Source organism: Mytilus edulis, chromosome 13, assembly GCF_963676685.1.
Source record: "Mytilus edulis chromosome 13, xbMytEdul2.2, whole genome shotgun sequence".
NCBI classification, from domain to species: Eukaryota; Metazoa; Mollusca; class Bivalvia; order Mytilida; family Mytilidae; genus Mytilus; species Mytilus edulis.
The window spans coordinates 41,131,658-41,154,951 of NC_092356.1; the positions used below are offsets into that span (position 1 = coordinate 41,131,658).

Below are 23,294 nucleotides of genomic sequence, written 5' to 3' on the forward strand. Positions count from 1 at the left end.
TTTGTGGCACTTTTATCACCAAACGCACATCTTTGGCTGATGAATACTCAGAAAAAACAAAGTATTTTTGTCTGTAAAAGTCACTACATTAATTGCTTGATAAACGAATTAGGTATAGACAATTCACTTGGAAACTCAACATATACTCTCACGACACTTACCAAAGAGGAAATCCTGGATAATCATAGGTCTGTTCTTTGTTCCTTTGGTATTTCAACCAAAGATGAAGAACTGGATCTTCCATCACTGTATTGGATACCTAAACTACATAAGTGTCCTTATATTACAAACAACGGTATATTGCTGGGTCTTCCAAGTGCTCCACGAAACCTCTTTCTAAATTATTAACATCTATTTTATCAGCAATCAAAGACGGGCTTCAAAGTTATTGTGAAACTGCCTATTCTAGAGGTGGCGTGAATCAGATGTGGATACTTAAAAATTCCAAAGATCTTTTAGAGTACATACAATCAAACTCTCTTTCATCTTGTAACAGTATTAAAACATTTGACTTTTCTACTCTTTACACATGTATTCTACATTCCAAACTAAAAGACAAATTGAAAGAGTTGGTATTACTTTGCTTCATAAAAAAGAATGGCCAACGTAGATACAAGTATCTTGTCTTAGGGAGGGATAACTCAAACTTTGTAAAAAATCACTCTGATTCAAACAAAAAAATCTCTGAAACCGATATTATCAAGATGCTTGATTTCTTGATTGACAACATATTTGTAACGTTCGGAGGACGTGTTTTTCAACAGACTGTCGTCATCCCAATGGGAACAAACTGTGCCCCTCTACTTGCCGACTTGTTTCTTTATTATTATGAGGCTGACTTCATGCAGGAACTTCTTAGGAAGAAAGATAAGAAGTTAGCAATATCCTTTAACTCTACTTTCCGCTATTTAGATGACGTTCTTTCACTAAACAATTCAAAATTTGGTGACTATGTGGAACGCATTTATCCCATCGAATTGGAGATAAAGAATACTACAGATGCAGTTAAGTCGGCTTCATATCTTGACTTACATCTCGAAATTGACAATGAGGGTCGGTTGAAAACAAAACTTTACGACAAAAGAGATGATTTCAGCTTTCAAATTGTGAACTTTCCATTTCTAAGTAGCAACATTCCAGCAGCACCTGTATACGGGGTATATATCTCCCAATTGATACGATATTCCCGTGCTTGCATTTCCTATCATGATTTTCTTCATAGAGGGTTGCTGCTCACAAGGAAGCTATTAAACCAAGAGTTCGAAATGGTGAAGTTGAAATCATCCCTTCGTAAATTTTACGGACGCCATCATGAGTTGGTTGACCGTTATGGAATAACCGTTTCACAAATGATATCGGATATGTTCCTTACGTCGTAACTACAATCCCCTTCCCTTTCATGCATGTGACCTACCGAATTAGACTATTTACCGGATTTGTAATCACATAAGCAACACGACGGGTGCCACATGTGGAGCAGGATCTGCTTACCCTTCCGGAGCACCTGAGATCACCCCTAGTTTTTGGTGGGGTTCGTGTTGTTTATTCTTTAGTTTTCTATGTTGTGTCATGTGTACTATTGTTTTTCTGTTTGTCTTTTTCATTTTTAGCCATGGCGTTGTCAGTTTGTTTTAGATTTATGAGTTTGACTGCTCCTTTGGTATATTTCGTCCCTCTTTTCTCTTGTTTATGCATTTTACATAATTATAACGAAAAAAAAAAGAATTTGGCAACGACATATCTTTTATTTTGAAGAAATATCTATGGACAAGAAATTGAGAATTAATTTTTTTATTCGGTCTGCTACATGGGTATGGGTATATGTCAGAATATAAGGTTTAATATAAGTATACTGTTGTACGTTAATTTGTCACAAAAACAATTGTGTGTCCTGAATTTTGACATAGTGAAAGGCATAGAGCCAAATGATTTACTTCTTTTGTATAGTATGTATGGGACGAACTGACATGTCAATTCTCAAGGTTATATCGGTATTTTCCGTCCTAATATACCTACATACCTTAACTAGATTGCAACATATAATTTTGATCTGCACGATACAGGATTATTTCCGATCGATAAAAACGAAAACGAAATAATACCACATAGATAAACAATTGAACAAGAATCGATTATTATTATTAAAGAAGAATGATGGGGATTGCCAAGTTTTATTTTTAAAAGAGTCTATATTTACGTTCATAACATTTGGTTAATTTAAACTTATAAAAAGAAAATATTTTTAGGAAGCTAAGTTTGTGTTTCGTTTCTGATTTTATTTGTTATAATCAACTGTAACTGATATCGTCAATGTTATTATCGATTGATGACGTGATAGAAATTATTAGAACATATATTATCAGCTAGAAATCTGATTTTTTAAAAACTATTTTCTAGTGATATGTAGCATAAGATATTTAAAAAGAAGTAAACAAATGCTTTTGCAAAAAGTTTAATATATATTTAGCCTGGCCAAACCTTTGTTCTGCTCTGCTTTAGTTGTTTCTATTTGACCACAAATCTTAGTTATAATGATTTCTGTAAAATCAAAACGAGAAATGACTTATTGAGAGTAGGAAATATATTACCTCAGGGGTTGGGGTGGGGGAGAATATTTCTTTACCTCAAACATATCTAAGGTTACGAACGTGAATGATTTAGCTCTGCAATATCCAACGATGACTTTGATTTTGTTTAATATATCCTTTGTATTTCTATCCACCCTTCATATCGTTAAAAAAATAATAATAACTTCTTCATGTAACCTTACCAAGTCAGGAAAATAGCCATTGTTTTATTTTAGTTCATTTCTGTGTGTGTATTAATGTTGTGTTCTGTTCTCTTATATTTGATACGTTTTCCTCAGTTTTTTTTCTCTATTGATTTATGAATTTCGAACATCGGTATACTACTGTTGCCTTTCATGTCCCAATAAAAAGTTTTGAATTGAACGAGTAAGTAGTCTCTATTTATATTAACTCCTTTTCTGTCGTCAAAAAACTTTGCAGTTGAAACATAAAAAGAACACTTCATGACTTTAGCACTAGATATGCCTTCATCGGAACGCCCAAACCAAAAATTTGGAGCCAAGGATGTATAAAAGCCAGAACACGTGTTGAGCTATATAACCAAAATACACATTATTAACGTATGTAATTCTCAAAATACTGATGCATGAAAAAAAAACCTAGAACTTTCTTATTTGATAAGTTTTAGAATGTGAGTTGATTTTCACAATATTGACTGTTGTACCCCTATTTTCAACATTTTTGTCGAGCCTGCGACTTTTGTCGCAAAAGCGAGACATAGCGATCCTATATGCGTCGTCGTCGTCGTCATCGTCGTCGGCGACTTTTACAGATATTCAATCAGTGGATAAAGGTTTTGCAATTTTAATAACTTTCTTACCTAAACTATCATGTATTTCAACCAAAATTAGACAGAATCTTGTTTAAGTACCCAGAGGTAAATTTTGTAAAAAAATCTTTTTTATCCATATTTTACTTACAAGTTGACTTAGTTTTTCTGACACTTAACATTACATTCACTCTTTGGTTAACATTTTAAAGTTATTAATTCTGTTTTGAATTTTTCTTGGAGTATTTGTGTTATTTTTTCTGTTTACAGTAGCGTGACATTTTTTACGATAAATTTTGTCAATTTAATTTTGTATGAAGATAAGTTTTTTGGAAAGTCCTGATTGAGTTTCGTTTTAAATTTTATTGCGCACTTAAAATTTAGCTGGCATAGTTATTGTTTCTGCGGATAGGTGAAGTGATATACTACAATTATGTAGAACGTTAAATACCAGAACTCTGATATACTAGTATTATAATATTATTTTCTGGTGGTAAGTAACATAACATATATAAAAAGAAGGTAATTTTATGTTTATCAAGAAAACAACCCCGTTTATTCATTAAACGGGTATACTACCAGTCATTGTTTGGCTACTCTTAGTATTCATTTCACTTAAATATATTCTATTTTGTTTTAAATTCTAGTTATATAAAGAACAAGAAATATGAAACTTAAGACAGAAATGATTAGAATTTGTTTTTAAAATAATTTCCGAATAAACTCTAAAACAATAATCGTAAAAGTCTGAATATAAGTACGCCGCTGAATTGGTTTAAAATGTTTTACAAGCATCAAATTTAAAGTCTAACTCTGGAAAAAATGTGAAAGCCTGACTTTTATTTGATATATACGTTAATTTTGTACATTGGTGCCGTAAATGTCCGGTAGCAAACAATAGTTATCAAAGGTACCAGGATTTTAATTTAGTACGTCAGACGTGCGTTTCGTCTACATAAGACTGGAAAATAAGCAGATATCACAAGGAGGGTGAAAAGGGGGGGGGGGGGTGGGTGTTAAAACTGAATGGTAGTCATCACCATACCTGAGGACAAACAACCTAAATATACTCTCGCCTAAAAAAAAAAAACTACTAGTAACAATATCCGTAAACAAAAAGTCATCAAGTTTTTACAGAGAATGGCCTATGTAACATGTTTTAATGTTGTTTTGTCTCACCAATGACTTCATTTGAGAACTTTTCATTCGCCTATTTAAAGCCATGAGTTTATAGTCCAGCTGTTATTATTGGTTCACGTGGTATTTTTTTTGTGTTTGTTGTTAATAGTTTAAATCAAGCCATTAGATTTCCCTTTTGAATTGATTTACATTTTGTGTCCAGGAGCTTATAAAAGTTTACTTTCCTATTTTGATTTTGTTCATTTTGACAGGCTGCAAACCTAAAAATGTTTAGTCTCAATTCCTTAGGCCTGTGATTAATTTCTGTTTTATTTGTAACCATACATTGATTTATTGATTGTTGGTTACTTAACGTCCAGTGGCAAATATTTCATGCATGTTAAGGATGAGAACAAGTTAACAATAAATATAATAGGTAGGTCTTGTCATAATAGAGGCTATTCTGGATGATGGTCGGGAAAATTTGGACTGTCACTGGAAAATGAGGATATATTGGATAGGGACAGAAATTTTGCCTTGCAACAGGCCACCTACGGACCCTCAAAGAGTTGTTGCAAGGGTTCTTTACGTTCAAAGATAGTGACACTCTCTTTACACGAGGAATCGGATTTAACGTCACTATTCTGACCAGACGTGACTGCGAACTTGATACATTCCGCACAGCCAAACGAACGACACACTTCGGCAAGCTTCTTACTGCCTGCCAGTCGGAAGAAGACAAAGTGACCATATTTCGTTTCCCCAATCACCCTTGGGGAGTTGTAACCATACACGTGATCTTCTTATCTTGATTCTTTTTCTGATGGATAAGTACGTATTTTTTTTATGTTTATCATGGTACCTGAACCGTATAATGTATAATTTGAATTTTATTCTCTATTAACTTGTTCAGTTGTTTTGGGTTTTGACTATTTGTGTTTTAAATATTTTAAAAGTTTTGAAAAACAATTAAGACAAAGACAACTACGGTCCAAATACTCATGTTGTCTGGAACATATACATCAATGACAAAATACCCATAACAGATTTGTAAAAGCTGTAAAAGTACAATGTAAATATAATTTTGACAATTTTGCACCTTCTGTCCACTATCGCTTCTGTATGAAAAAACTAAAATATGACCTTTTATTACTAGTAGAACACAATAAAACACGCATTCAAATGCAGAATGTGTGCAAAGAAAATTAAGACCATATAACGCATTTTTGAGTTCATGCCAAATAAATTGAAAAAAATTTGCAATCAATACATTTTGTTTACAATGTTGTAATGAATCCGCATTGTTATCTCTTATACACTAGAACTTGTGGATTTCCAATGAAGCTTTTTATAGAACCGATGAAAATAAAATATTAAGGTGGGGTTTAAAGCTTTAGGACAACACCACGACGACTAAAAGAATGACACGTTTAACACTCTTTTGTAACAATAAGCAAATTATCTACATGATTTGTCAAGAATTTATTTGAAAGTCTAATCACAAGTTTTAAATACGTTCGTAACCATATTTCCCTTCACAAAAAGGCATTGTTGAAGGCCTTACATTGACCTATAATTGTTTCCTTTTATCAATTGTCATTTGGATGGAGAGTTGTCTCATTGGCACTCATACCACCTCTTCCTATACCTAATTACTAATGCCAACTACTCTGCATGTAGCTCAATACTAAATCTTCATATTATTTCATTAAATAATTCACATAGTTACTAAAAGTAAGCTAAGGTACTTTATCTGCATTTACAGAAACAAAGGCTGGGAAAAAAATTAGTATTTAAAACCAGTTTATTTCCAAGTCGAGTTAAAACAAGAACATTTTTTGCATGTGTTATTTAGGATTGCTTCAACCTCTAGTGAGTCATCACTACAATGGATTCTATCTTCTTGATTATGATGAATCTAGAAAACACATCAAATATTACAGTGACATTTTTATATGATGTAATTTTTCAAAGTTTTGGATCACTAATGAAATTGAGAATGGAAATGGGGAAATAACTAACGGTATTTTTTTTAATTGACCTTTTTCTTGTTTTATTCGTGTGTCACTGGTGTTTCTTTTGCAGACCAAATGCGCGTTTGGCTTACAAATTTTAAATCTGTCACAGATTTTTATAAGATCGGTTTAGGTCAGAATACAGGATTTAATGTAAAAACCCTTGTACTTATATTTGTCACAAGGACAATTGTGTGTCCATATTTTCACAATGTTAATGGCATGGCGTCAAATAAAGTACTTCTATTGAACGCATTGGTCGAGCTGACATTTCAACCCTCAAGACTATATAGATATATTTAGAAGCAATATACATACTTAAATGTCAACACAGAAGTATAATCTGTGCGAAACAGGATTATATCAGAGCACTAAAAATGAAATAGACAATTGTAATGCAATTATTTTGTATCAATGGTTCTGATTGGATGACAGTTTGCGTAAAATTAAGGAATAACAGTACTGTAGTTGAAGAGTTGCCACCGTCAATTGTAGATTTGACGGTCGCAAATGCAGTTTTACTGGCGATGCGTAGCGGAGACAGTAAAACGGAGATTTGCGACCGTCAAATCAAAATTGACGGTGGCAACTCTTCAACTACAGTACTGTTATTGCGATTCTTATGCATTACAAAAAGAACAAATACGATAAAACTTGAAAAAATGTCTAAATTGGTCAAATAAAAAAAAAATCCGCAAAACTTCATGAATGATTTTGGCACAAAGACGTCATGGCTAAACGTGACGTCATACACATGAAAACGTACAAACTGGAGGTTTTTACGTTACTTGTGCGCTTCAAATTCGGATAAAATTACATTTAAACGGCGAATTCGAGGTAGGTGTTGTTTTATTTTCGATTATATAGTAGTAGTCGAACATTTGTTGATTCATCAATTCAAAATGGCGGGTCCCTACTTAGTTACGCCTGGTCAATTGTGGATTTGACGGCAACTTTTAGCCAATGAAAAAAATTGTTACATACAAATTGCATTAGAATTCTCTATCTCCTTGTCTGTAACTAAAGAAGCCGACATTTTGAATTGCTGAATATATTGACATGTAATTGCTACAATAATAAGCCAAAAAACTCACATGTTGCACCTAAAAATCTTCTTTTTATCAAATTTTATTACATTCTGAAGCTGCACAAAATCCAGAAAATGTCCGGTGTTTCTGTTTGACACCGGAAGCATACATATGACGTCACCTTGTGTAGGGACCAAAGAAGATATCATCTTTTCGCGGAATTTTCTTTAATGAAGATTTTACACTGAAATAATGATTGAAATTTAATTATGAACTTGTTTTGCATTATAATAGAAATAACTGTATTGTATTTGAAGCTTTAAGGACGTCCATCGGTAGTTTTACTGTCGCAAATACCCGTTTACCTGTCTCCGCTACGTGTCGCCAGGTTAACTAAATTTGCGATAGTAAAACTACCGATGGACGTCCTTAAAGCCTCAAATACAATACAGTTATCTCTTAAATATTAATCAATAGTCACATTGATGAAGAATTTTATTATTTTTTCAATTTGAAATCGGTAATTACATTGTCATACCAAAAAAAAACATTAAAAAGGGCATAGAATGCGTAATTAAATCAGTCTATATTTGACACACAAATTCAACATTCATATCCGGTATATAGTTTGAATATTTAAGGTGAAATATCTCCAGCATTAAAATTAAACATGCAAATTTGTTTGGCACAACTGGTTTTAATAAAAATTAATCAGTCAACTATAACTCAGAGAGATCCGTAATGCCTCAAAGAAATTATATTAAGTAAATATTTTGAAAAACAGATATACAATTATATCCGGTTGCAGATATCATTAGAAAATACATTTAACTATTTAGTAAATGTTTTATTTGTATTTCTGTATTGCACCAGATGATTTAAAACGGACTGATCAGTTAAATATTGGTGAGCTAATCAATTATCAGTCACCAAGAAATTATTAGAGAGGAGCAAAAGTACATTACAATGCATCAAATAATTGCATTTTGAATCGACATAATCAAAAATACCCATATATGATGACAAGATACTTTAATACAGTATTGGTGTACTATTGTTATATGTTAGAATTGTTTTGAAGTAACCATAATTATGACTATGCATTTTGCCTCTTTTTGCACACATAAATATGTGTCTGAGTGTTCCCAAATACTAAAAGTATATTATCATTATCATTGTTAAAATCAAACAAATCAAATACTTTTTATATTACAATGCAAACCAAATCAACACAGTTCTAATTACTACGGGGAAATCCATCATTGATACTGCACTGTTAAATTTGCAAATCCAAAATCAACAGCCAACACCAGACTCCGCAGAAATAAAATACAATAAAATTTAAGACAGTCAAACAAAAAGAAACAAAGAAAGCATTAAAACGACTTCTTAACTGAATATAAGAAGATATCACAAAGGGTGGAGTGGGTGGGGGAATGTGTGTATTTTTCAAAAACCAAATGGCAGTCATCACCATGCCTGAGGGACTTATAGACCAAAATTACCCCCCCCCCCCGAAAAAAAAAAAACAAAACAAAAACCAAACAACAAACAATATTCGTACAACAAAAAGTCTTCGCGTTTTTAAAAAAGAATGGCATATGTGTTGTTCTGTCACAACACTGTCTTCATTTGAGAACTCTTTTTTTTTGTCCATTCAAAGCCATGATCTTGTAGTCTAGCTGTTTTCATTGGCTTACGTGATACTTGTTTTTCGTTTAAATGATCAATAGCTTAATTCAGCCCGTTAAGTTTTCCCTTTTGAATTGATTTACATTATGTGTACAGGAGCCTTAATTAGTTTACTTTCCTATTTGAATTTTGTTCATTTCGGCAGGCTGCAAAACTAATCTGGCTGTTTATGACGTCTTTACGCTAAATCCATTGGCTGTTGGGTGTGTACGGATTGATAGTTTAGTCTTAGTTGCATGATTCTTTTTATTAGTTGTTAGTGGATTGAACTAGCTGTCAGATAACTGCGAGTGCTCTCAGATCTGTTCATTGTGTCTTTTTGTGTCGGGATGTATAAGTACCGGGCCACATCCACTTGTATTTGTGTCCATCTGATGAGTTAAGCCTTTTCAACTGATTTTTATAGTTCGTTCTTATGTTGTACTGTTATACCACTGTCCCAGGTTAGGAGCAGGGTTGGGATCCCGCTAACATGTTTAACCCCGCCACATTATTCATGTATGTGCCTGTCCCAAGTCAGGAGCCTGTAATTCAGTGGTTGTCGTTTGTTTATGTGTTACATATTTGTTTTTCGTTCATTTTTTTTTTACATAAATAAGGCCGTTAGTTTTCTCGTTTGAATTGTTTTACATTGTCTTATCGGGGCCTTTTATAGCTGACTATGCGGTATGGGCTTTGCTCATTGTTGAAGGCCGTACGGTGACCTATAGTTGTTAATGTCTGTGTCATTTTGGTCTTTTGTGCATAGTTGTCTCATCGGTAATTATACCACATCTTCTTTTTTATAAAGTTGTTTACATTTGTTTCCTTCGGTCTTTGATGAATATCTGTTTTATTCGTAATCATACAAATAATCAACTTATCTGTGAATATAATGCAATACTTCTTTTTCTTATGCATAAGAAAGCATGTAAAATGTATAATGATACCTGAATCATAAAATGTATAATTCAATTTTTAAAACCTACACATGTAAACGTGTTTTTTGTTTTGTTTTTTGTTTTAAATACATAAAAAGTAAAGATTGAGATTTCAAACTATTTCCATGTACAACATTTACATACATGTGTATATATATAAATGACAGAATAACGATAACAGATTTGTGAAAGCTGTAAAAATTCAATGTAAATATAATTATGACAATTTTGCTATCGCTTCTGTATGAAGAAATTCAAATATGATATTTGTTACTAGTAAAACACAAATTATATGCATTCAAATGCGGAATGTGTAATTAGATAAATAAGACCATATTACGCTAGGGAATATTAGTTTTGAGTTTATGCCAAATTGATGATTATTCTTTTTATTATAAATAAAGGCAAATAGTGGGATTAAGCAAGCAATACATTTTGTTTACAATGTTGCTATGAATCCGCATTGTTATCTCTAATGCAATATACATTATAGGGCAATTTTCAATGAAGTTTTTTTTATAGAACCGATGAAAATAATAAATTTATGTGGGATTTAAATCTAAAGGACAATATCACAACGACTATAAAAATGACAAGTTAACATTAAACAAATTGTTTACATAATTTGTTAACAATTCATTTGAAAGTCTAATCACACGTGTTAAATACGTTAATAACTATATTTCACTCCGAACAAACAAATGATTAACTTATAAAGACAACTCTGCCGGTAACACAATACTAAATTAAAATAATATTTCATTTAATTATTCACACAATTACTAACAATAAGCTAAGGTATTTTATATGCAATTACAGAAACAACAGCTACAACTGGAAAAAATCTAGCAATTCCAAGTCGTGTTTAAACAAGAACAAAGAGAGGAAGCTTATGCTAATTGTTCGGTGACCTATAGTTGTTAACTTCTATATAATTTGATCTTTGGTGGAGAGTTGTTTCTTTGGCAATTATACCACATCTTCTTATTTTTATATTTGTGTGTACACTCGTTCTAATTTCTCAGAGGGAAATCCACTATTTAATTGAATTCCTATATCCGTATTTGCAAAATGACCGCTTGGCTGCTGTTTCTGTTAATAGGCATTTTGTCCATAACAACATTATCCACCTTCTACCATAATACAAAGGGATTTTCCACTCTTTTGCAAATTGAACGAGAAAAAATGGAAATAATTTCAGGGGGGACTTCTGTGTGTAAATTTTACATAATTTTGTGTTTCTAACGCTCTATAATTTGTGCATTTATTTGGCCTTCCCCTTGTTTTTTTCAGGCATAACTGATGAGTCTTTTGTGGACGAATCGCACGTTTGGCTTACAAAACTATAAGCCTGATATCTTTAATGAGAATTTTTTAAAACAGTCACAGATTTTTACAAATGATCTAGTTTAAGTTAGAATACAGGATTTAATTTAAATACCTTTTTACCTATATTTGTCACAATGACAATAATATGTTTTTCACAAAGTTAATGGCATGTAACGCCAAATAAAGTTGTTCTATTGTACGATTGGGTTGAGCTGACATTTCAATCCTCAAGGCTATATAGGTATTTTTAGAAGCAATATACTTTCTTCTGCGCGACACAGAATTATTTCAGATCGATAAAAATGAAAAAGACAAATTTCAATAGATAGTCACATCGATGAGAAATTGATTATTTTTCAATTTGCAATCAGAAATTTTACTGTTATGCCCTAAGAACATGAAAAAATGTCCAGAATGCGTAATAAATTAAATAATTATAAATTTGATACACAAATTCGGCATTCATATCTGGTAGTTTGAATATTTAAACAGTTATTTTTGTATTTCTGTTTGCCACAACTGATTTAAATAACAGTTTATAAGTCAACTTTAACTCAGAAAGATCCGGAATGTCTCTAAGAAATCAAAAAAAAGTAAATTTTCAGTTAAATCCGGTTGCTTATATTATTAGAAAGTAAATTTCAGGTGGCTGTGGCGTCTTAGTAAAATTGATAGACTTTTTTGATAATTTGTCAAAATGAAGTTTTTCTCATGTTTGTTCAAAAATATAATAAATATTGCCACGCAAAACACATCAATACATACAATTAAAAACAAACAACAAGAAACAAAGAAAGCATTATTAACAGAAAATAAGAACATACCTATGGAACTAACAGATATCCTCCTAATACCAAAAAATAATCGCACACCAAATATTCTGCGAGTTTTAAAAAAAGAATGGCCCATGTAATTTGTTCTTATGTTGTTCTGTCGCACCACTGTCTTTTCATGTTAGAACTCTACATTTGTCTATATAAAAGCAGGAGCTTTCTTGAGTCCAGCTGTTGTCATTAGTTAACATGATACTAGTTTTTCTTCTATTGTTATCATATTAAATTACTGTATATTCTTTTAATTTCGTGGGTACCAATAGTCGTCGATTAAGGGAAAGATACATGTTCGTGGATATTTGATTTCGTGGTTTTGTAGAAGTCTGCATTCAAGTTTCAACGAATTTTGTCTTTCGCTGAACATTGAATTTGGTTGGTCACCTATACCCACAAAATCCACGAAACTTGGTATCCAAAGAATGATAATGAATCCACAGTAGACAATTGCTTTTCCATTTGAATTGTTTTACTTTTGTGTCCAGGGGCCTCAAATAATTAACTTTACGATGTGAAGTTTGCCACTGCACGTTGACCTAAAGATGTTTACTTTCGTGTACTTTGGTCTTTTGTTATCATGTACATGATTGTTTTTATCGTATTTCTATATATAATACAATATTTTTTTTTCTTATGTACATGTGCATATAATATGTTTATAATGATACCGTAATCTTAAAATGCATAATGTAATGTTTATTCTTAAGTATTCTATATTTCGTTTTATTTCCCTGTTGCTTACTAAAACACTAATAAACGGGTTTCTTTTTTTTCAAACAGATTTACAAGTTTAGAAAACCAATCAGCAGCCAGTTGTAGTTCATCTAGTTTTAAAATTGTATGGCATTGATTTCTTCAACATCTTGAAAAAATATTTAAAGTTATTTATTTTAAAGTAAATATTTCAAAGTATATACAATATATGTTCATTTATATATATCCCTGTAAAAATTACGATGAAAGAGTTGTAAAAGATAAAAAAAAAAATGATGGGCATTTTAATGTGTGTTTAATATAATAGCCCATATATTACTTCAAAAATATTTTTTTGAGTTCATGCCAACTTAATAAATAGTTTTGGTAAAGTAATGTTGATTAAAGTTATAACTTTATGAAACTACTGTTGCATGCAACCAGTTATTGTATTGAGCCATATAGAAACATTTTACAGTATATGTTGAATTAATTTGTATTATAATTGATATTAGAAAAAAATAATAGTAGGCATGTTGTAATACACTTTTTTAAATGAGCACTAGCTCCGAATATATAAACAATATATAGTACGATTGTTTTTGTTAGTAATTAATGAAAGTGAAATAGTTAGATAATAATTCGCTTTTGGCATCAAGTATTGTAAAATTCAGCTAATAAACATTAATGGTCAATTTGATTGTGCCCCTTTCTCAAAAAACGTAAAGTATGTATGTGCTAAAAATTTCAATCTATTTTGAACATATGTGTGCATAATTGAGCACATGTAATTATGTTAACTTCAACATTAGCCTTAACTGAACGCAAGAGATCAAACACAAGTTTAAATTCTGAATGGCGCAGTGCCCACCTCAAATTTTATTCCTTTAAGCTGGGGTCACACATTCACGATTTTTACTGCCGTCCTTGACAGGACCATTCCCGATTAAAATTTATCAAAAATTAAGTGTGAAATTAAAAAAAATAATGAAATCTGAGGCGAGATGAAGTTATGATGTGAAAAGAAGAGTTTCAAACACGCCAGAATGTAAAAGGCGTAAACTAATAACTTCTTTTTTATAACCATAATACTGTAACTTTTTTCAAGATACTCTTTCCGACTTCAAAATACAGATGCGTATATCTGAAAGGACCTTGTCATCTTTCCGTACAATTTAATACAAATGGAATATAGAATTTATTGGAATACATCTTCGACGAAAAACATTTTTAAATCAGTATTGCTACCTTTTTTAAAAGATGCATGTGTGCAACCTTACGTCATTGTTCACAAATTGTTTTTGTGAAATGTTTTAAGTGCAACTTAAACAAATGCTTCTTAAAAACGGACAAAGACGTGTATGGACTTTCTTATTGTAGTTTTGCTGAATAGGATTCTTTTATTTATATTACTTATGTGGAGCATGATCTGCTTACCATTCCGAATCATCTGATATCAACCACATTTTTTCAGGGGTTTATGTTGCTCAGTAGTCTTTGGATTTCTATTTTGTTTTTGTGTACTGTTGTTTGTCTGTTCGTATTTGTTTTTTTAACCATGACGTATTGACTGTTTAATGTGTGCAATTATTCAATCTAAATATTTGTAGAGATCTTAACGCCAAATATCCACGAATCGAAATTTTAATCTTCCTATATAACAGCCAACATACGATATGAGCTTATATATATGTTAGTTCGAGCCTTTTTGTACATTAATACTCTACTAACTTTATATACATTCTTCTCAATAATCGAGAATCTGCAGCGCTTCCATATTGTTTTCCTATAGTTTATATGTGTGCGCATTCCGAAAATTACTTTTATTATCATTTAAAAATATGTGAAATGTTTTCTTCTTCTTCAGAAACATGGCATCAAAAGATCCAAACATGGATCTGGTGTTAACCGACCCAAAAAAGGATCCAGCATCAAAAGATTCTGTCAAAGATACGGCATTAAAGGATCCAAACAAGGATTCGAAAGCATCAGAGAAAAGAAAACGATTTGCTAAAATGTCAAAAATTTCAGCCAACGTCTTCAAAGAAATATTGAAATATATTGTAGACAAGGCACATATTCCTTCAACATTAGCTTATGAAATACTTGCCAATATCGAACCTGATCTGACAGATAGACAAAGGGAAATGTCTAAAACATAATTGACAGATGGATACAAGAAATGTGACACTGATCTTCTTTTTAAGATACTGAGACTAGTTCTGCATTCTAAAAAGACAGATTGTGTCCTTAGTCAAGATGCATTGGGTGTCGCGGTTATCAACGACATTGAGCATATGAATTCGATTAGGAATCACATATTTCAAAGAATAAAAGAAGAACTTTCAGAAGATGAATACAGGAAAATCTTAAAGGAAATACAACAAGTGGTAGAACATATAGATGTCTTTTTGAACAGGAAACAACAAAATAGCTTTGATATGAAAATTAAAAGACTTTCAGAAGCAAACATGAGTGAAAAAGAACAAAATGAATATGCCAAGGCAGGAGAGAAAGTAGAGGAATTAAGATGTTAGCAAAATGATATCATAATGTTAAACCGTAGATTACAGACAATTTCTAGAAAATTGTAAAATGCATTTATAAATCATTGAAAAATTACAAATGAAAGAGGCAAATTTTAAATTTTGATATGGAAAACATTGCCATTGGTGAATAACAAATTGATCAATTAGAAATTCGGAAGACTAATATTTATTTCGTGAATGACTTCTTGTTCTTTTATTATCGTTAGATTTTAAGAGCTGCTTTTTTGTTTTTTCTTTCGATTATATGGGTCCTACAAAAATAGAAGTTCTGCTTCATATGATGGTCTTTTCCTCGCTATTGAAATAAATTGACGACTTAAAATAAATATTTATGATAAGCGTGACGATTCCAACATTCCAATTGTTAACTTCTCAGCAGTAAAACAACTAGTGCTCAATAATACCGCTCTCCAATGTATCAATTTATACGCTACGCTCGTCAATGTTCATACTTTACAGAAACATTGAATGTTTGTGCCCTTTACATATAAACGGATCTAATAGGATTTTGATGACGAACTACTGGAATATTACCTAAGTGATGTGGTGAACATCACAAATTGGTTGGCCCATATTTGTCGGTGTCTCAACTAACTACTGACATGTTGTTTTTTTTTTGTTTTTTGTTTTGTTTTGTTTTTTTATCTTTTTACATCAGCTTACTCGTCGATCTATGTTTTTACCGATTATGTCCTATTCCAGAATGTGACATTTTTACTGAGTATGAATAAGTACTTCCGTATAAGAGATGCCTACATTGCAGGGGACATTATCCCATCAACGCAACAGATGCCGCTCTTTTGAAATTCAAGATATTCCCTCGGTTATTGTTTATTATTTTAATTTATCTCTTCCAAATCGATTTCCGAGATTTGAACATTGGTAAATTACTGCCTTTATGTGTATACAGATGCACTGATGAGCATTATAACAGAAGTTTTGCCAAAAACAAATATTGATATAGATTGCATTTCTCCATTATTTAACATTGAAGGCTATATAGCTTATCCGAGTAAAAATACAGGACGGGGAGTTATTATTTATGCAAAAAGTAATTTCTGTGTCTCACCAAATGAATATATGAATTCGCTTTATGATGATGCCTCATGGTGTAATTGGGTAAAAGACAATAAGACTGTATTGATAGGCTCAATATACAGAAGCCCATCAAATCAAAACTCATGTTTAAATATTATTGGACTTTTGAATGAAGCAGCTCGATTGTATAACAATATTTTAATAACGGGAGACTTTAATATGCGTGATATTGATTGGAACTTTTGGACTACGCCTCACTCTGAGGACCATTACGAACATACTTTTATTGAAGCTTTACGCGACAATTTTCTATATCAAAATATAGATAAACCTACAAGATTTAGGGAAAATCAGATGTGTAGAACTCTAGATTTAGTTATTACAAAAGATGAAAGCAATATTGACAATATTAATATTGATGCTCCACTGGGACTTAGTGATCATGCTACCATTACATTTGACTTTTTGTACTCTTTCAATGAATATGAAACTGGTAAATCGAAATATAAATATTCCAAATGTGACTTCGAAAAATTTTCTGAAGACTTTAGCAATTTTGATTGGGATAGTTCTTTTGAAGATAAAGACATAAGCGAGATGTGGAAAATATTTTATGAAAAATATAAAAAATGTGTCGAAACGTATATACCGAAAACTAATCCTAAACCGGGTTGTCAACCTAAACCATTATGGCTAACATTTGATTGTCTGAGCAATATAAAACGCAAACAAAAGGCCTGGTCAAGATACTTGGCTACTAGACGAGCAGTAGATTTTGATTTTTATAAAGTTGCTAGAAACAGGGCAAATGAGAACGTTCGAAAAGCAAAAAAGGAATATGAGAAGTTAGTGGCATCAAAAGCTAAAACTGAGCCAAAACATTTTTGGACATATGTCAAAAGTAAAGTGAAATCAAAATCAGCAGTATCAAACCTCATGAAACCAAATGGGAACTTAACTACTTCCGACAAGGAAAAAGCGACTGTATTAAATGACTTTTTTACCAGTGTATTTACTGCTGAAAATCCAAATAATATACCTAATATTGAAGAGAGAAATTTTGAATCATCTTTAGACCACTTTGTGATCAATCAAGATACAGTTGAAAAATATCTACTTTTATTAAATGGAAGCAAGTCTATGGGTCCAGATAATATTCATCCGTTAATAGTAAAGAGTATGGCAAATACATTTTCAAAACCTTTGACTTTGATATTTCAAAAGTCCATTGACACTGGAAAAATTCCAAAAGAATGGAAAGATGCTAGAGTTACCCCACTTTTTAAGAATAAAGGTAGTAAACTGGATGCGGGAAATTACAGACCGGTCAGTCTAACTTCAATTGTTTGTAAAACTTTGGAAAAGGTTATACGGAAGGAAATGATTGATCATTTAATAACCAATAATTTGTTATCAGACTCACAGTTTGGTTTTCGCTCTGGAAGATAATGTATATTACAATTACTTGATGTCATGGAAGACTGGTCATTATATATGGATAATAATATATCCTGGGACACATTATATCTCGATTTTGCCAAAGCTTTCGATAAAGTGCCACATAAAAGATTACTTAAGAAACTGTATTCATACGGTATTCGTGGATCTATATTAGAATGGATAACTGACTTTTTAACTGGACGTCGACAACAAGTTGCAGTGAAAGGGGAAAAATCTGAATGGCAAAATGTAATTAGTGGAGTGCCCCAAGGCAGTGTACTTGGACCTGTTCTTTTCATTATATTCATAAATGATTTACCAGATGTTGTGGAGTCTATAGTAAAAATTTTCGCAGACGATACTAAAATTTATGCTCCTACTTCTAAATCTGATGTCTTACAGAATGATCTAGATGCCCTCTACGATTGGTCCAAGTTATGGGACATGAAATTTAATGTGAACAAATGTAAACAAATCCATTATGGAAGAAATAATCCTGAAAATGTTTATACCATGAACAATATTGATATCATTAAAGATGAACAAGAAAAGGATCTTGGAATTATTTTTCAAAATGATCTTAAATTTTCTCAACATATATCAAGTAAAATAAATAAAGCCAATAGTATACTTGGGCTAATTAACCGAACTTTTATCTTTAAAGATCAATATACATTTTTAAGACTATACGTTGCGTTGGTACGACCACACGTGGAATATGGAAATACAATATGGTATCCGCATTTAAAGAAAGATATTAATGCTGTAGAAAAAGTGCAGATGAGAGCAACTAAATTAATTCCTGATATACGACATTTAAGCTATGAAGACAGATTAAAAGTACTTAAACTACCTTCCCTAACTCACAGAAGGCGAAGAGGTGATATGATACAAGCTTTCAAAATATTAAAAGGATTCGAAGATATATCTTATGAAAGATTTTTTACTGTCATCAGTACAAATACCCGTGGGCATAATTGGAAATTAGCAAAACCTAGATGTAACACTTCTTTTCGATTAAGACATTTCTCACAACGAATTATTAATGATTGGAATAACCTACCAGTTGAAGTTATTTCATCAAAAACTGTGGAAGCCTTTAAAATTAGTATAGACCGTCATTGGGAGTCAGTCATGTATCAGTTAAGAAATTGATGAGGACACAAATAGTTTTCTATATAACTTTTTAATTGTGTGAAATATTGCACCAAATCATGCAGGATTGATGATTGTATCAGTTTTGAAAGTGTACCAAAATAGGGTGGGCTAAAAAGGATAGGATCCTTCCATATGAGCCCCACAACGATCGTACAGGTATCTTACAGGTATTAATGTCGCAGATACATCTGAAATCAATAAAAGCAAGATTTCTACCGTTTATTTTCAATATGCTTATTTAAAACGGGGATAGTTAAAAGTTTAAACCTGATTCTACTTTTGAAATAAAATTAAACAAACGAAAATAACTACAAACCACTATTTTTCAAAAATGTTTTTTCCCTCGATCTCATTTTATGAACATTAAAGTTGGCTATTTACAATATAACCGGTCTGCAATTTTTAATCCCGTTATTTGTCCGTGTAAGCAACTGTAAAATTTGTTAATACAGGCATACAGTAATGTAATTGAATGTTGTAAAACTTCTGTGGTATTTCTTTGTGTTTGTAGTATTGCAGTCAATGGTACAAGATAACGTTACAATTCGAATTTATGGTGGAAATAAGCTTAGCGCTTACATTGACAAAGATTATCATGCAGGTATACTAACTCTTTCTATGAATTGACTGCATGTGATCTTCTCCATCGCAGTTAATTCAAAATTCATTATTGAACCAAACTGAGTAATTGGTCAGAAATCTTAGCAATCTGCTGTAGAAAACTGAAGTTCAGAATTAGGTGTTGAATTATAAGGTATTAAAAAGCAATTTCAATCCTACAAGATTTAAATTGCACTTCATCGATATCATGAAAATGTTTATAAAAAATTATATAACAATCTTTTTTTTTGTAATTAATATGCTAAAGGTGCGACGCGGGACGTTTGTGCTTCTCATAGAACTTAGCGCTTTTTAAAATTGGCATTTGCACTTCAATTTATAGAACATTTGCGCGTCAATTTATAGTACATTTTTGCTTTTTATATATGACATTTGCGCTTTAAATGTAAGACCTTTGCGCTTTTCATGTAAAACACTAGCGCTTTTGATATAGGACATTTCCGCATTTACAATAGTTGCTTCTTATTTCATCCGGGCTTAGGACGAGAATGTTTGACCTGACAGAGTTAAAATCATAACTTTTATTATTGTTAATAGATTAATAGTCATTTTATAGCACATTCGTGTTTAAAAGTTATTTCATAGCACCTTGATGTCGTTATATAAATCGCTAAATGTAAACATTCTAAAGACTTAAAAACGCGGTATGTAGTCATCACATGCTAAAGTCAGTTTTCGTTCGTAAGCCTTTCAAATAAATTTTCTATATATCTTTCAAATCTCTTGACTGAGTTCCCTGTCCATCAATATAACAAACTTTAGTGTAATTAACCGACTATTTCGATCGAGACACATACATTGTTTTCCCTTTGATCCATATATAACCTTAAACTCCATGTTCAAGACTGTGACAATGTGAACTTATTATCCACGGATATAAATTGAATTTATTATGATTATTTAGTGTTCAAAAGTCATTAAAATTACAGGTAGACTATTTAAGTTAAAAAGCACAAATGTCCCGTTAATTTAATACAGGTGTATCAAAATTTAAAGCGCGAATGTCACTAATGTTTAGAGCACAAGTGTCCTATCGTGGTTGGAGCGCAAATGTCCTATCTCGTTACAGCAAACGTCCTGTACCCTAAAGGTGTGCTAGCAGAGTAAATAAAGTAGGTTGTTTCGAACTTGGGAGCTACCAAACCAGCAGTCCGTAATGAGTGAAATCATTTCCATATATTCCAGTCTAAACAAACTCTATTTATCATAACTTTAAAAAAAAAAAAAACGTTCATCGAAAGATACGAAGACCTTTTTGATAAATATTCCGTATCAACTTCACAAATACTGCACGATGATCTTAAAGTTTAGTTTCTAAGTACTGACGTTGTTTTCAATCTTAATTATGTGTTATATTATTTTTACTTTGTCATTGTAAAGTATTAGTTTTACAGTCTATGTTTGGCAATATCCATTTTCTATTGTTCGGTACTTATGCATCCCGACATTGTATTATTGTGATATGGTAATTTTGTGTATTCTTGTCTTTCATAATTACTAATGTGCTTTGTCTATATGCCTTTTGCTTTACTTTGTTCCTACATTTGTTTTTTTGCGAGGTCATAAGTATAAATTACAATGTTGACTGCTGTACCATTATTTTTGACATTTTTACCTTTTGTGGTTTTTTTTACACATTGTTGTTTATATAAAGAAATTTTATGCAACTGTCATATAAGTGAGAGATTTAGCTGGTTAAAAAAACAGGTTTAATCCAGCATTTTCTAAATAAGAAAAATACCTGGACCAAGTCAGTAATATGTCAGTTGTTATCCATTCGTTTGTTATGTGTTAAGCCATTGGTTTTGTCATTCTGTGATGGAATTTTGAATCGTGGTTCGGTATTTTTGTTATTTTACTTGTAGATGTATGTTTTTCTTCTTATTCGATAGTTGTACAGGTGCTTTCATTGTTTCAGGACTAATTCACCAGTAACATAACGGGTCTTCCTTTGGACTACGTAATATTTCTAATCACATGCGATATGCATGCATTCAATACATTAAATTTTGTTTGTGTTTCATATTGTTTACTTTGTTTGTTTTTCCTGTATTTTTTTACTTTAGTACTATATATATTTATTTTATAGATTTCTACAATCTCTTAACATCTTTTGAAGTTTTATCCTGCACATGCAACATGAAATGGCCAGATTGATTCACTCGACTACTGAAGCATTCGTATACTTCTTGTTACTTGCACAACACAATGAACACACTGATAGAGGGGCGAAAGAATTACTGATATGACAAATCTAGATAAAAAAGCCGTACCTTTCAAATTATTGAAATAATCTCAAGTAGAAAGTCAGATTTATATTCTATTCATGCTAATTTTTAATTTTACCATAACATATACATGTTTATTGCATTTTCAATTACAGATTTCAGGCCGAGGAACAGCAGCTTAGCAGCGAAACTAATTGGCTTGAAAAAAGAAAAAGTTCAAAAAATGTCCGACGATATTCAAAATATTTGCCATGATATCAACGATGAATACAAGGAAGCAATAAAAAGGGATCTCACTCTGCGCATTGGTGATGTTCAAAAGGAAAATTTCATTGTCAATTCAATAGAGATGATTTTAAAACGCCTTTTGGTTAAATTCATAGATAACTGGAATTTGGCAACAAAAGAAAGCAAGCGTATGGCATATGTAGATGTTCTAATTTTCCCGGACGATAATTTTGAAGGTATTTCACACTCCTTATATACGTTAATAATATCTGTTTCTAATAATTACAAAACTAAATTTAATTTGAAAGAACGTTTGCAGAGAACTATTTTCAATTCACGTCCTCGCACCTAATTTTTATCTGTTTTTAACGTTTGATGTTGTCAATAGTTATCTAATGTACCAGGACTATAATTTAGTACGCCAGATGTGCGTTTCGTCTACATGAGACTCATTTAACTTGACATTACAGTAATTTGTTCAAAAGTAAGTATACAACATTATTGTTTTAACTTCTTTCTCTCTCATGCTTATTCTGCCTTTAGCTGTGGTATCATCTTTTCTATTTTTGAATTATCAATACGAAATACTAAAGATTTTCGACCCCTAGGAAAAATTGATAAAAGCAAGTACACAGTACTGTTTTGCCTGGTAGATGGATGTGTGTGGTCCCTACTTATCTTATCTTTAAAAATCGACAGTTCACAAGAATATAAAAAAAAAACTGGAGTGTAGTCCCTTAAAACATACTGCTGGTTTAAAAATGAAATAAAAGATGTCCTTTATCCTTTATTGTCTTATTTTGAAATCTAGTTTCTACATCGAAATATGTCGACTCAAATCAAACAAGACTTATTAGAACGGTTAGTTTGCAGCTCATTCATTGATTTCATTTTCCTTCAAAAATTGTTCTCGTATTAAGCATCATTCCAACAGCTCTTGCATATGTAATAAATCTGCCCTAATTAAAACGATCATTACTAAGCTCATGTTTCCTATACTAGGATTTAGTTGACAGCGGATTCCTCTCTACAAGTAAGCCATAGAACTA

The 23,294-nt window shown here is 31.7% G+C and overlaps 1 protein-coding gene across 1 annotated transcript in view; it reads left to right on the plus strand.

Moving 5' to 3' along the window:
- The first annotated feature begins 3,716 nt into the window (after positions 1 to 3,716).
- The window catches only part of LOC139501267 (uncharacterized), a 32,522-nt gene continuing 12,944 nt past the window's right edge, over positions 3,717 to 23,294 (plus strand). The window contains exons 1-4 of the mRNA XM_071290296.1: positions 3,717 to 3,850; positions 14,851 to 15,515; positions 19,680 to 19,769; positions 22,173 to 22,481. Coding sequence (XP_071146397.1) covers positions 15,281 to 15,515; positions 19,680 to 19,769; positions 22,173 to 22,481 — 634 coding nt within the window. The 5' untranslated portion in view covers positions 3,717 to 3,850; positions 14,851 to 15,280. The remainder of the gene's footprint in view (positions 3,851 to 14,850; positions 15,516 to 19,679; positions 19,770 to 22,172; positions 22,482 to 23,294) is intronic.